Source organism: Leucopleurus acutus (genome assembly GCF_964270905.1).
Source record: "Leucopleurus acutus genome assembly, chromosome: 12".
Lineage (NCBI taxonomy): Eukaryota > Metazoa > Chordata > Mammalia > Artiodactyla > Delphinidae > Leucopleurus > Leucopleurus acutus.
The window spans coordinates 16,833,793-16,848,839 of record NC_139154.1 but is presented as its reverse complement, the minus strand read 5'-3'; the positions used below and the strand labels follow the sequence as shown (position 1 = coordinate 16,848,839).

At 60.9% G+C, this 15,047-nt stretch overlaps 1 protein-coding gene across 1 annotated transcript; it reads right to left on the bottom strand.

Moving 5' to 3' along the window:
• Nucleotides 1-401: 401 nt before the first annotated feature.
• Nucleotides 402-13,879, bottom strand: PROM2 (prominin 2; the record flags this gene model as incomplete). The annotated part of the gene is made up of 23 exons (XM_082851368.1): nucleotides 13,507-13,879; nucleotides 12,791-12,840; nucleotides 12,156-12,358; nucleotides 11,940-12,060; nucleotides 11,581-11,644; nucleotides 11,267-11,356; nucleotides 10,785-10,984; nucleotides 10,316-10,390; nucleotides 9,380-9,443; nucleotides 8,977-9,136; nucleotides 8,506-8,658; nucleotides 7,448-7,571; nucleotides 6,807-6,898; nucleotides 6,595-6,679; nucleotides 3,950-4,096; nucleotides 3,384-3,455; nucleotides 2,674-2,766; nucleotides 2,485-2,538; nucleotides 2,120-2,200; nucleotides 1,829-1,897; nucleotides 1,123-1,212; nucleotides 816-922; nucleotides 402-465 (listed from the first exon to the last, which is right to left on the bottom strand). Exons 1-23 carry the CDS (start codon nucleotides 13,748-13,750, stop codon nucleotides 402-404), a joined length of 2,502 nt encoding a protein of 833 aa, XP_082707494.1. The 5' UTR covers nucleotides 13,751-13,879.
• Nucleotides 13,880-15,047: the final 1,168 nt, after the last annotated feature.

The window sequence follows — 15,047 nt, the reverse complement described above, 5'->3', positions numbered from 1 at the left end:
GAGGGGGGAGGGGAGGGGGAGGGGAGGGGGGAGGGGAGGGGGAGGGGAGGGGGAGGGGAGGGGAGGGGGGAGGGGAGGGGAGGGGTGGGGAGGGGAGGGGGAGGGGAGGGGAGGGGAGGGGAGGGGAGGGGGAGGGGAGGGGGAGGGGAGGGGAGGGGAGGGGAGGGGAGGGGAGGGGAGGGGAGGGGAAGGGAGGGGAGGGGAGGGGAAGGGAGGGGAGGGGAGGGGGTAGAGGAGGGAGGGGAGGAGCTGAGCTCAGGCCTATCAGTCCCAGCCAAGTCCCAGAACCTTCCTGCCCTGCTGGGCCCTGGAGACCCCAGATCCCAAACCCTTCCCTTCCCTTCTCAGCCCCACCCTTGGCACCAAAGAATAAAGCAGGGGGAAACTCACTCACTGCAGTCCTAGAGCTTCAGGGAGGTGACACGGGGGATGTGGAAGGGCTGAGTGTCCTCAGAGCTGCTGGCGCTGCAGCATCACAGGGAGTGAGTGAGTGAGGCCCCCAGGCCCAGGCCCTCAGCCCCGACATAGGAACAAGCCCAGAGCCCGGAATTTCCTGCCTCAGAAGCTCTTCAGGGGTAGCAAGGGTGCCCAAAAGTTAGGTCTGGCGGATGTGTTGCAGCAAGAAGGATTCAGGGTAGACACATGGAAGAACTTTCTGGCCCTGGAGCTCCTCAGACTGTGTGACTTCAGGGTTAGGCGTAAGCCTCCCCTGCCTGGAGGTCTCAAGATGGCGTGCAGCAGGGGCCGGGCCCAGCAGCCGGAAGGGCTCCTGCCTGGGCCCCTGCTGCACCCCACAGGCCCGGCAGCCTCCTCACCTGAGGCGTTTCCCGATGGGATGGAAGTATCTGGAGGTCTTGACAGCGAAGATGACGCTGGGGATCAGGAAGAACGTGCACCAGCCCAGGCAGAACCAGAAGGCGTTCTGGAACAGAGGAGGTGAGGTCAGTGCACTGTGTCTGGGCACCCCCAGTCCCCCCGCTGACTCAGTGTGGGGCACGGGGACGCATTCTCAGAGCTGAGGGAAAGGGCGGGGGTGTAGGCCCGGGGCAGGGCCCCGCTCACGCTGCCCCTCCTGTGGGGGCCTCCATGTCCACGAGCCCTGATGGGCTGGGGGGCACTCACCCAGGGGTCAGCCACCACGTCACACAGGATCACACGGCCATTGTCCAGGGCTGTGGAGAGGGGCTGGCAGGTGGCGATGCGCTGAGTCACCTGTGGTGTCAACGTGAGGCAGGTACATGCAGACACACCCAGACCCACAGGTGCTCAGAGGGAGGTTGACAGGGACACAGACAGGCCCAGGGACACAGTGGGGAGCCACTGCACAGCAGTACACAGACACACGGATGTGGCAACACAGAGAAGGGAGGACACACTGCCATCAGCTCATCGCTCACCTCCTGCCTTTCCCACCCTGTTCACCAGCCTGGGTTAAGCCCCTACTGTGTGCCCAGAGCGGTTCTCTAAGTCACACTCTCACTGGGAGGCAACACGTGTGCACACACACACAATGCACTGCACACACGTACATACTTGCACACACACATACTCGCACACGCATGTACAGACACACTCAGGGTTAAGCGAGACCCCTGCCAGTCCAGTGTGGGTGGTAGACAGCCCGGTCCACGCTCAGGCCTCAGAGAAGGGCTATGGCAGAGTTTGGGGGATGGGCAGAACCCAGCCAGCCAGATGCCAGGTTTGGGAGTTTGGGTTCAATCCTGAAGGCCTAGGGCACCCCCAGGGGCTCTCAGGGGGCAGAGGAGGTCGAACAGCTGGTACCGCTGGAAGCTTGCCTGAGGCCAGGAGGGTCTGAGCCCACACTCACCTCCTCTCTCACCCAGGCCACGTACTGGGAGAAGTAGCCCATCTCCCGGGTCAGGAAACACTCACTTTCCTGCAGGGAAGAGAGGAGCCCTGGGCTGGTCGGAGTCCCAGGGCCAGCACCCCTGCCCCCCATGCCTGGCACCATCAGGACAGGCCAAGCTGGCTTTCCTGGGAGCCATGGTGAGGGGGCAGGGCTGGAGAATCCTGGGGTGGGAGCCCTGCGAGCCTTAACCCTTCAACTCACGTCTGACTCTGAAGCCACCCCCCAGCCCTGCCCCATCCTCCCACTCACATTCTTCAGGATACGGGTGGCCCAGGTAGGCAGCTCTCCTTTCAGGTGAGTGACTCTGTCCAGGACATCTGAGGTCTCCAGCTGGGGGAGAGGAGAGGGGCTCGGTCAGGGAACAGCCACTCATTCACTCATCCATTCATTAACTCAACGTACGACACACAACATACTCACCTTGGGGTGGGCGGTGTTAGGCCCTAAGGACAGAGGACACACATGGCGGTCCTCAAGGATCTTCCCACCCCACCCTCAACTTCCAGTGGGCCTGGGTAGAGCAGGTGAGGTCCCCAGCCAGCTGGGCCCGCACGTTCTTGCTCCCTCTGCTGCCCACCTGCTCCCCCCCCACCCCATCCATCCCCAGCAGCCACCTGGAGAAGTGGGGCAGAGGATGCCAGGGCATGGACACTGAGGTTGAGCTTAGCCTGTGAAAAAGAGATCAGGGCTGGTCAGGGGAAGGAACTGGTAGGAGGGAGGGTTCCCAGCATCCCTCTCCTCCTCCTTGCCCCCTGCCTGCATCTCCTCTCCAGGTCCCGGACTCCCTGAGCCTCCAGACTTACCACAAGCCTCTGCTGGAGGAGGAGCTTCTCCTGATGGAGGTTTCTGAGCCCCTGGGCCTCCTTCTGCAGCTGCTGCCCCAGCACAGTATTGTCCTGAGGGGAGACATATCAGAATGGCACTCTGCCTGGGCCGAGACAGGCTTTGATGACACATCCTTCACCAAACCGTTCGACCAGACATACTGGAGGGGTGTGGAAAGTGCTGGAATCAGAGGTTGGCCTCAGAGGCAGAAAACTGAGGCCTCCTTAAGTTCCTTGGCCAGATCTGGGTTTGGGGGCCTGAGCCCAAGTTCCAGGTCCGGCCCTAGCTTGCTCTGCGCATCGTGGGGGGTAGGGGAGGGGTGTCTATGAGATGTCTTGAAGAGAACTTTTTAAACTCTATATTTATAAATACAAAGTGCTACTTTTCCCAGTACATTTTAAGCTTCTAGAGGCAACTGTCATGATATCTGATCCATCGAGCTGTCCTCACAGCATCTGTCCCAGCAGATTCCACAAGCGGTGTGCACCTAGCGATGCTTGCCCTGCTGTGCGATGTCAGATGTAGCATCTGATGCTATAGAACCCTTCACCCCAGCCGGGGGTCCAGAGTCTCAGCCCTCGGTGACAGGGGCCCTCAGTCCCCTCCCAAATCCAGGCACTCCCACCCCGTCCCCCCTCCCCGGCCCCTGGCTCTAGCCTGCCAAGTGGGGTTTCTGCTCCCTTCTCACTTGGGTCTGGGCCAGTCCCTCCAGCTCCTGGGCCAGCTTCTCCACGCTGATGTTCACCACAGGCTTCTGAATCTGGAGACGGACAGGAGAGGCCAAGAGGGGATGAGCCCCGGCTCCCCCAGCCCCAGAATTCCCAGTCTTTGCAAAAGCACCCACACCAGCTGAGTCTATTGTGACACATCAGTCACAGTGGGTTTGACCTGAAATTGTGAAACGTATGAGACACTTTCCATTAGGAAAGAAAAAACAATGAGGCGCCCTCTGGTGTAACCCAACGGAGAGGTGACGTCCCACCAGCATTCGCCACAGCAGTGGGTTCAGGACCACGGACAGCAACACACGCTGTTGGGTGGAGGCGCATTCATTCTCGCCCAGCCCAGGTGCTGGCAGCTGGGACATATGGTCTGGAGACACCCCCGGCAGAAGAGGCCCCAGGGACATGTGGAGGGGGAGGGGTCCAGGGACGGTGGAGGGCCAAGACAAGGTGAGACAGCTCCCTGACCCCTCAGCTCCTCTGCGGGCCCCTCTGCTCTGCCGTGGTCTGGCCTGAGGCGCCCACTGCTGACCTCAACAAGGAAGCCTGGGTAGTGGATGCTCTCGATCCCACTGCCTTGCAGCGCCTCCAGGTCCTGGCGGGCGGCTGGGCTCAGCAGGTCCAGATTCTTCACATCCACTTTGAGCTTATGCAACTCCTGCTGCAGCTTGGCAGTGTACTGGGAGGGAGGGAGCAGGGTGGAGCCGTGCTCTGTGGGTGAGCCAGGACCCCACAGCTGCTATCCTAAGTGAGGGGTCAGCAGGCCCTCAGGGCCCTCCTTCTGGATATCCAGGGCCCCTACCGTGGACACTCCCAGCCCCAGACAGGCTCCCAGCAGGCCTCTGCTCCCCACCCATCCCCAACTCCACCTTACCCCCACCGAGACCCAGCTCTCCTCCAGCGCCTATCTGGCTACTGGACAGCAGCACAGACCTTCCCAGGCCACAGAGAAGAAAAAGAGCTTCCCCAGCCCATCTTTATCACGTCACCTTGTGTTAAGGTCTTCACAGCACCTGTGTGCTGTTTACTTATCTGGGTACTAGTTTACTGCCATCAGCTCCATGAGAACCGCACCTCCTCTGCCCACTCTACCAAACCCTCAGCGTCTAGAGCAGAGGCTCCTACGTGGTGGGGCTGTACAAATTTGTCGAATGTGTAAAAATGAGTGAATGAATGAATGAGTGAATAGACCCAATCACATTTCTAAGACAGAGCACAGTTTCAAAAGGGACTCGAGCCTGGAGGGTGGGAGGGAGGGAAATGCAAGAGGGAAGAGATATGGGAACATATGTATATGTATAACTGATTCACTTTGTTATAAAGCAGAAACTAACACACCATTGTAAAGTAATTATACCCCAATAAAGGTGTTTAAAAAATTAAAAAATAAATAAATAAAAATAAAAAGGGACTCGAGGGCTTCCCTGGTGGCGCAGTGGTTGAGAGTCCGCCTGCCGATGCAGGGGACACGGGTTCGTGCCCCGGTCTGGGAAGATCCCACATGCCGCAGAGCGGCTGGGCCCGTGAGCCATGGCCGCTGAGCCTGCGCGTCCGGAGCCTGTGCTCCACAATGGGAGAGGCCACAACAGTGAGAGGCCCGCGTACCGCAAAAAAAAAAAAAAAAAAAAAAAAAAAAGGGACTTGACATTTTCCAACCATTGCTGGGAGAGATTTAAAGGGCATGAAATTCAGCCCCAGTGTTTCACAGGTGACAGGCTGAAGACAGGGCGGAGCCTCAGAGTACGGAGCCCAGCTCAGCTCACCTCTCGCCATCCCTCACACTGCCTTCCCCAGGGGGAGAAAAGACCCATCCTCCAGAGGCAGGGGTCTTGGAGCAGCATTTCAGGCACCAGTGACACACAGGTAAAGGAGATGTCTCAAGGCGGGCAGAGTCCTCGTGGTGCCCGGGAAAGCACACCTTGTCTTAATTATCTCTGCATCATCAGCTCACTATTATCTCCTTCGAGGACAAGTTCTCCTAAGGTCACATTTGGTTTGTTGCCAGATGGCCCCCAAGGACTGCCCACTCCCTCTGGACCTGAAGCCCTATCTGTCCAGACTCTTCTGTGACCTGGACCCCTCCCTTCCCTGGACCAGGGCTGAGAGCCCTCCCCTTTCAGCCAGCAGAGCACAGGGCCTCCTCTGCTCAGGCCCCCTGCTGCAGCCCTCTGTGGCCAGCCTTCACCCTGTGGCCTTGCACCAGGGCAGTGCCGGCTCAGTGGACCTCTCTTCTGATTAGAGACGCTGAAAGAGGAGACGGCTATGGCATTAAGGAAACTGCCCCAGGTTATAGTTTAAGGCGTGGAGTTGGGACTGAAATCTGGACCACTTGGCTATGCTAGCCTGCGGACTAGGTGCAGGTGGTGGGTTCAAGAGGAGTTGGAAGGTTTCTGGAGACAAGGCAGAATCAGGAGTTAGCAGTTTAGGAGGGGTGGGGGGAGAAGCAGGTGGGAGAAATGTGGTTTTCCCAGGATATGCTTGGGAAGGGCTCCTGGCGGACCCTGGGAGCCAAGGCAGCTCTCCTCCCACCTCATTTAGGCGTGAAGAGAGGAAAGGAGGGGGTGTTTTACAGCTTCTGTGCACCCTTAGGAGAACCACGTTCTCAAAGTACGTCTCCTCTCATGAAGGAGCACTTCCTTTTCTTTGTTCTAGAACTGTCTCTTGCCAGGGTGAGTAAATCTCTCCAGTTCTACATAGCAAGTTCTGACAAAGTCCAATGGTTAGGGAACAGGCTGTGGGGAGCCCTCCTCCCGTGGTACCCAACTTCGTCACCATCGTTTTCACTGTCACACTCCCTCACCAACCTCCCCGCTCCCACTGCAGCATCCAAACCGACGCCTGTCCTTAGTCAGGACACACACCCTAGTCCTCTCACTCACTGTCACCGCCCTGTCCGGCCTCAACCTCACCTGTGTTCAGCTTTTCCGGGAGCGCAGTGCTCAAAGCCGGTCAGAGCCTCCAGGCATTCGCGCACTCACCCATACGCTCTGGAAGCTGCCCTGGGCTCTAGCCCTGGGCCAGGTCCTGAGCTTGCACCCGGGTCCTCTGCCCCTGAGGCGCCTCAACTGCTCTTGTAGACTTCTCGGGTTCAAGGAGATGGTCCCTCCAGCAAGGCAAGACCAGAAGGGGGGGGATCTGCAGGAAGGGTCCCCAGAGTGTTCCAGAAGGTTCTCTCACCTCGCTGATATCCAGGTGCTTCTCCAGGTCATAGGAGTCATTGAGCTGCAGGACCGTCCAGAGCGCAGCCCCTTGCTTGCACTGCCTGCGGAGGAATGACAGGCATCAGAGGTGAGAGGAGGGCGGGCAGGTGGGGGCTGACGTCATCCTAATGGGATGCCCGCCTCAGCCCCTCCTCACACCCCGGCCCCCAGCCCAGACTCCCCGCTCACTGATAGGCCAGGAGGACGCTGAGGTTCTTCTTCAGGCCAAGAAGTTGGGACAAGTTCATGGATGACGGCAAGCTCCCCGGAGTGTCTGCAAACTGGGGATGGGACACAGAGGAACGGGCCTGGAGTGGGAAGTGGGGGGGCAAGGCCACCCAGCTTCCCAGGGCCTAGTCCCACGTTGCCCTGGCACAGCAGAGACCACAACCCTGGGACTCCAGCCCACACCTGCCTCTAACTCAGATCACTCCAGGGCCCTAGATCCTGGCAGGGACCCTCCCCGTGACTCTCCAGGAGGGTGGCCGGCCTGTCTTCAGCAGAAGACCCAGGCCAGCATCTCGGCTCACCTGCTCAGTGCAACAGGGAACAAGGATCCCCAATTCCAAGACTCAGTGTTAGGAGGGCAGAGGGCCTCAGGTCTGGGGCCATCCTTCGAGGTCCCTGCCTGGGGCCTGGGCAGCCTTCCGGGGACTCACTGGCTCTTTTCTCTCACTGGTGGTTTTCCATCTCTTTCCTTGGCCGTCTCCATCATTCCTCCTGTCTCTCTCTCCCATCTAACCCCTCGGGCTCCTACTTCCTTCTAAACCTCCTGCTCTGCCCACAGCTCTCTCCTCGTCCCTCTGGGCCCCAGAGCGGGGCAGGCCCACCTCATAGAGCTCCCCGCTCTCCCAGCTCCGGCACACCAGGGTCTGCACGTTGCCGCCCAGCAGGAAGGTGGCGAAGACAAGGAGGATGAGGGGCGCAGCGAAGAGGAAGCTGAAGCCCACACCCCTGGGGAAGGCGGAGGGACAGGCTTGAGACAGGAGGGAGGATGCCCTGGACCGTGCGCTCCATCCCCATCTCCATCCCGGGGCCAGCATGGTCAGTGAGTCAGCCCCGGGGCAGGAGAGAGGACTCAGAACTGCTCACCGGCCCCACCTCATCCTCCCCCATCCCCACTCTACTGCTGCTGCCCTGGCTGGCCCTGGCAGCCTAGAGGAGAGCACAGCTGTTCTGCTCAAAGAGCCAGGGCTGCTGGCCTCTGGGCCGAGGACACATGGAGGTGACCAGCTCCAGAGCTCAGCCTCAACGGGGCCACCTGGCATGGCCAGCCACGACCCACCAGCAGAGGCAGCAACCTACAGCATCTGAGTAGGACCTGTGCCACTGACCAAGGCTTCTTTGTGAGACAGGCGTGGCCCCATGCCAGGATTTGAGGCTTGGAGAGTGAAACATGGGCTGGATTTCACTCACCCCTTTGGCCAGGCACCTTTATACAGTGACCCTCCTGCACAACTGAATGTGGCAGCCCTGGCCTTAGAGACTATCTAGTTCAGGGCTGGCAAACAGATTCTACCTCTGGTGCCACCTCCTAATGGTAGTGCTGCCTGGACACTGGGTTAAGCAGGATTCTGAGGCTGTATCTGGGCTCAGAGAGAAAAGGTGCCCATTAATTATTAAATTTGCCACTGGTGTGGGAAGGGGAAGTGCTTCTTATTTGCATTCCTGCTCTAGGCCAACCCTTTTATACAAACTGAGGCCCAGGTGGGTTATAATTTGCCCAGGGCCACCCAGCAAGTCAGCCCAGAGCCAGACCACAGCTCAGTCTCTTGATCCCCAGGACTCGCTCCTGCAGCTACACCAGAAGCTGTTCATGGGCATGAGAGGAATGTGCCAGCCCGGGGGCAGGGGGAGAGACCCTCCCCCTCTCCCCAGCCCTTCTTACACCATGAGGAAGCGGGCTCCAGCCTTGCCCTTGGCTTCCGAGTGGCTGGGGTCTTCCCTGTTACAGAGCCCCCAGATGCCCAGGTTGAGGCCCAGCAGGTTACAGACCACCACAAGCAGGACCACAGAACACAGCAGGCAGCCCACCATCCACCTGCCACAGAGAAGGTGGGACGTCACGGAAAGGGCAGTAGTGGGCACAGGAGGGGCTGGTGGAGGACCTAGTGGCTGGGTGGGGCCACTACCCCAAGGCTGAGGCTTTAGAAGTGTGACTTCCCACAGGGTCCCCAGGCTCAGATCCCCAGGGCACACAGCAAAGGTGGGGACACGGAGGCCCAACGAGAGAGGGGGCTTGGCTTAAATGGAGGCGGAGACTTAGTATAAGGAGGGTTGATGAGGGCTGGAAGTTGGTTCCAGGGTGGCTGAGAAGCTGAGCTGCCCATTCCACCCACGCCCACGGGTTCCCAGGCACCTGTATTTCTCATATCTCTGCACTTCCTTCAGGTAGGGGCGGCTGCACTGTTCCATCTCCTCCAGTGCTTGGCTCCAGCGAGAAGCCGCCTCCCAGCCTGGGAACGCTTCGACCAGTGTCCTTAGCTCTCTAGGCTGCTGGGCCACCACCTTCTTCAGCTCTGCCCAAAGCAGCAGGGGCTTATGGGATGGGGAAGACCCCCAGGGGCCCAGGGAGGAGATGGCTGGACAGGAAGACATCTGGGATGCACAGAGATGGTTCACTCTCTGTCCAGGTCCAGCCAAGAGGACAGCCTTCACCTTCCCCACCCCACTACCCCACTCCTCTCTCAACAAGCCTCGTCGGTAGGGCTGGGTTGGGGGGCATCCTAGGCAGCCAGCCTGGCCCCTGGGCGGGGCCTCACCTCTGATCACGTCGGCCGTCTGCAAGGTAGCCAGAGCCGGGAGGGCGTTGAAGGTACTGTTCTCCTGCCGGAAGCAAATGCAGCTGTGCCTCCTGCTGTCCGCCTGGGTGTCCTAGCTTGGGGGACCCCTGCATGCCAGGTCCAGTGGGAGAGCATCCCCCCTCAGTGCTCCCAGACCAGGAAATCAGGACACAGGCTTCCCTTTGCTAAGTCAGTGCCTTCTTCTCCCCTCCCTCAGCCTGGCCTGACTCAATTCCCCCAAACATTGCTCCTTTCTGTCCCTGCCCCTCTTGCTTAGACTGTTGCAGTAGACTCCTAGCCATCCTCTCATCTCTCCCAGCCACTCTGCACAGGACCACCAGGGCTATTTCCCTGAAGTCCAGCTCCAGTCTATTCTTCCAGCTTCAGGCCCTATTTCCCTCCTCCTGGAACACTCTGCTCTAGTTACCCAGCACGACTGACTCACCGTTTCCCCAACCCCGGCATTTTCCAGGCCCTGGGTCACAGGCGCTGACTCATGCTGCACCTTTTCCCACAGCCCGTCTCCACCCAGGAGAGCCCGCCTGTCGTCTGGGGCTCAGCTTGTGTGCTCGCTCCTTGGCCATCCCCAGACCCCAGCCCCTGAGGGTCCTAGCTCTTCCTTCTGAGCTCCAGGCCTGCCTCCTCCACCAGACCCCGTGCACACAAGGACCAGCATCGCGAGCCTCCAGCCTAGGGCGCCACGGGGTAGGCGAGGCCCTGATGTGACCCAAGTCTTAGGTTCAACTGGGTTCCCACCCCAAAAGAGAAAAACTGAGGCCCCTCACATTTGAGTTCCCAGCCAGGTTGCGAAGAAGTCGGGTAGACTGGGGCAGGCACTCACCTCCTGGACCATCGGGTAGACTGGGGCGGGCACTCACCTCCTGGACCATCGGGTAGACTGGGGCGGGCACTCACCTCCTGGACCATGCTGGAGAAGCTGGCCTCTGGGACGCCTTTCAGCCGATGCAGGGCTTCATCCACAGAGGGCACCTGAAATGGTTTGAGGGGCTTCTTATGACAAAGTCCACAGAGAGGCCTGGGAGGGGTCCTTGGGGAAGGATGGGGGCAGAGGCCTCTGAATACTGTGTCCTCGTGTGCAAGATGGGGACCAGCACAGCCTCGAAGGCCCTGGGTGGCAGTGAGAACTCAAGAAGCAAAGTCACACGAGGCTCACGGCACAGCGCGTGGCCCAGGGAAGCTCTCACTCCACTGCCAGGATGACCATCGTTAACTCTGGGTGCGTGGAGAGGGCAGGGGCAGCCCAGGGAGAGGGATCAGGAGTCCGCTTCAGGAAACAGCCGGAACAGAGGCTGCCCAGGGATTCCTGGGGCAGCGGGCAGAGCAGCCCCTTTCACCCCAAGGGGCCTCAGGCCTGGGCCTGCACCTGGCTGAAGTCAGCTCCCAGCTCCAAGGCGTGGGCTCTGTCCAGGGCCTCTGCACAGCCCCGGCAGCTGGGCTCCTGCAGCAGGGCCAGGAGGCGCTCCCGGTGCCCCTGGACAGCCGGCGCCAGGGCCCGCTGCCCCTCCTGAAGTTCCACGGAGGTGGCGTTCAGGGCTCGGAGGTGGTCCACGGAGACCTGCAGGGCTGCGAGACCCACATTTGGACTGAGTGGTCTCCACTGCTACAGCATCCTTGGAGACCTTGCAGGAGGCAGAACATCTTTCCCTCCCAAACCCAGGGGACCGGTGGTCCTTAATCTCTGTAGTTATAATGGAAACTGCCCTGGGGCACGTTAAGCCAGGAGTGGGCAAAGGTGCCACAAGGGATCCTAGGATAAAGCCGTGAGAAAGTCAGGGGCGGGACCGCGGACAGTGTAAGAAATGCAGGGCTGGGCGAGGGCAGGGCCTGCCCCCCAGCGACACTCACCCTGGCCCAGGCTGAGCACAGAGGCCAGGACCTCATACACGGTGCTCCGGAGCTGCGTGTGGATCGTGTTCCCAATGCTCCTGTGGACACCTGGAGAGCGCAGGGCAGTCTGCAGGGCTGGCCCCCAGGAGACTAGGGGCCCCCCCACCCTACCATCCTCCTCCCCTGGGTTCCGGAGGGTGGTCTTGCGGCAGAGTGGCCGCCGTGCTCCCCAGCTGGACCCTATCCCCGCCTCTGCGAGGGTGTTCCCAGGTGGAGCCTGGGATGAGGGGATGAGAGGCCTCCCCAAGGCAGGCCTGAGCTGGAATCCTCACCATTCAGTTCCTCCAAGACTTGCTCCTGAGGAAGGGAAAACTGCTGTGCCACGGCCTGCAGCTCCTAGGCAAACACAGGGCCGCGAGGCTGCTCCTTCCTGTCCCCGGACACCCCGGCTCCTGGCCCTTCCCCAGCCCTTATTCCCCCACTACCCGCCACAACTGGGCGTCTGTCCTGAGAATACCATGGGTGCCGTCATGGATTACAGGGACTCTCCAGCAGGGGGCAGTCAGGTGCGTGCTGGAAGGGGCACCCTCTCTAATGCGCAGGCTACGCACGAATTTGCAGGACCTACCCTGCTCTGTCCCGCCCATGGCTGGCGCTCATGGGGGCACGTGCGGGGTTACTTGGCACTCACCTGGGGGACATCGGAGACCAGGCCCCGGAGGCTGAGCAGAGTCTCCGGCAGGGCCTTGGCACTGGGGCCCATCTGCTCATGCGTGCGCTGGTTGGTGACAAAGGCAGTGACCACGCCGATCCTGCAAGGATGGGGGAAGAGCAAGGGGCTGGCTGGATGCCTGTGGACACCTTGGAACTCGGCCCACGCCTCCCGCCTGACCTGGGCGCCCCTCACAGCAGTACGAGGGTGGTCAGCAGCAGGAAGGCCATGAGGGTGCCTCGCTCGCAGGCCATCGTCTTGTGCTCCATCTTCACTCGGCCACCACAGGGCCGGCGGCAGCGGCAGCAACAAAAGCAGAGCCCAGCGGCGGGTACCACCAGGAGGTAGAGGCCGGTGATCACGGCACACACCACGTAGCCTGCCTCATACTGCACCACCTGGGCAGGGCAGCAAGGCATGAGGGGCTGTCCTGATCCTGCCATCCCAGCCCTCTCCCGCCTGACTCTAGAGGGAAACCCAAGGGGAGGGAGGCACACTCGGGGGCGGGGCGGCGGGGGCACTATGCACACATCTCGCATCTCCTTTAACTCTTGTGAGGGGCACCGTGTTACCATCCTACAAACAAAGGACACTGAAGTCCAGAGAGGCTAGGGCTCCCTGCAAACCCCACAGCCGCTGAAGGGCAGAGCCGTGGTTAGAAATCAGGTCCGCGGACTGCAGTGCTCACGGAAAAGGGGAAGGGATGCCAGAAACCCCACCCTGGGGCACACCCAGCAAGTGGGCTGAGCCGACGAGGCCCTTCCCCTTCTCCGGTCCCTCGTGCTCACCGCTGAACGCCTTCCCCCGGCAGCGCCCCCCCGGCCGCTCACCTCATCCGCCTTCACGGAGGATGGCTCATTCAGCAAGGCCTTTATCAGCTCTAGGAAAAGAGTCAAGCTGGGTCTGGGGGCAGTGACTGCCCTGCCCCTGCGTCCACCCCCGCTGCCAGGCAAAGGTGGGCTCTCCGAAGGGTGTCCTCCCACCACCTCGGCACCCTCGGAGAAGGCAGTGTCACCACAGCCCGGAGCCCTCGTGCCTCAGCCGGGCTACAGGAGGCTGTGTCTGCAGGGAGGCCTGGCTCCCCCCTCCTCCTGCGCCCCCCAGGTAGGCCCTGCAGCGGGGAAGCCGGCAGCCCGGTTAAAAGCAGAGAAGGGGCCTGGCCTAGCAGCAGCCCTTCCCCTAAGAGGCAGGCGACGGGCTGGGAGCTGTCCTGCTGCCCATCCTGGTCCTCACAGCCAGCACGGCGCCACCAGACCCAGAGAAAAAGCTCAACCCGCTGCTGGAGAACTTTGCCTGTAACTTCCTCTACCTTAGGACAGAGAAACCGCGGCTCAGAGAGGGAAAGGGGCTTGCCAAGGTCACACAGGAAGGTGATGCCCTGGGTGCCCGGGCCTTCTGGGGAGAAAGATGGGGCTGGGGAGTGCTGGGGACCCTGCCCTCCAAGTGCCTGCCGACGGTGGGTGCGCCCCTCGGTGGAGAGGAGATTAGGGTGCAGAGTGGGGACCCAATACCCGCCGAGGCCCGCCCGGGGGAGGGACGCACTCACCGGCGGGGAAGGGGTTGAGCTGCACCATGGAGAGGAAGCGGCGCACGGTGCCGTAGAGGGGGTCCAGGGGCCCCGGCGCGCGGACGCGAGGGGCCAGCCAGCGGGTCTTGGCCGCCGGGGCGAACGCCAGGCGCTCCGCCGGACCGAGGGCCCCGCAGTCCGCCGCGCCCACCCGCCGCAGGGCCAGGGCCAGGGCCAGCCCCAGGCCCAGCAGGGCCGCCAGGAGGCCGGGCGCACGCACCATGGGGTCGGCCGGTGGGCTGCGGGCCGGGCGGACGGGGCTCAGGCGGCCGAGAGTGCGGGCCGCGCACGGGGCTGGCCGTGCATCCTTCACCAGCCTCCGTCCCGCTGCTCTCGAAACCGGCCCGACAGGTTTGGGCTACCTGGGCACCCGCCGGAGCGCGGCCGGGGCAGGGGCGGAGGCCTGGGCTGGGGGTGGGGTTTGTGGGGTGGGGGGCAGGGCCTGGTCCGGACCCGCTCCCAGCGGCCTGGGGTGGGAGCCTGGGCGCCCTCTCCCCTACCTAGATGCTTCTGGGAGGGCTGCCTCCGGAGCTGGGTGGGGAAGGCACCTCAGCACCTCTGGGTTATCTAGGATGGCCCAATTTCAACTATTACATCCTGCGCCCAGACGCAGCCGCCAAATCTGGGGCCTGGGAAAACAACCACCCCGTGAAAGTCTGGCCCGGAGTGCGGCCAGACTCCGCTGGGGCCTGCTCTGTTTCCTAGGGTCATGCCTGCGCCCATGCCAGGTCATTCTGGAGCACAGAGGCCACAGGGCTTTGTCCAGAGCGGCTCTCTGAAGGGCCACTGAGACGGGCACAATCCTTTGGGAGAGTGAATCCCAGCAAAGCTGTGCCCAGCAATGTCCCATCCAGTCATCAGCTGAAAGAACTATCAGGAATATACCCAGAGATGAAGTGAGAGAGTGGCCTGGACATATAGACACTGCCAAATATGAAATCGATAGCTAGTGGGAAGCAGCCGCATGGCACAGGGAGCTCAGCTCAGTGCTTTGTGCCCACCTGGAGGGGTGGGATAGGGAGGGTGGGAGGGAGACGCAAGAGGGAGGACATATGGGGTTATATGTACATGTATAGCTGATGCACTTTGTTATAAAGCAGAAACTGACACACCATTGTAAAGCAGTTCTACTCCAATAAAGATGTTAAAACAAAAAACAAAAAAGAATATGCCCAGAGATGTGTCTGCACAGGCCTCTGTTTTGTCAGTGGCTGTAAGCCCAGTACCCAGAGGGTGCCTGTAGCTGAGCAGTCGGGGAAAATATTGCTAAATGGATGGAAGATGGTCCTGGCAACGTTATTCATGATACAGGAAGCAGCCCCGATGGCACTACCGTGAAAAAATTGGTGAAATGGCCACCTCACACACTGGGCTGTCATTAAAGAAGATGATGTGGGGTGGCTCTTCTGCCCTGAACGGTGCTCGCAGCGCACTAACAAGTGCGAACAGCTGATGACAAATGGCTGAATACACGGAGTGAAGGCATAAAACAATGATCACCTCCGGGTGGAATCACGGGC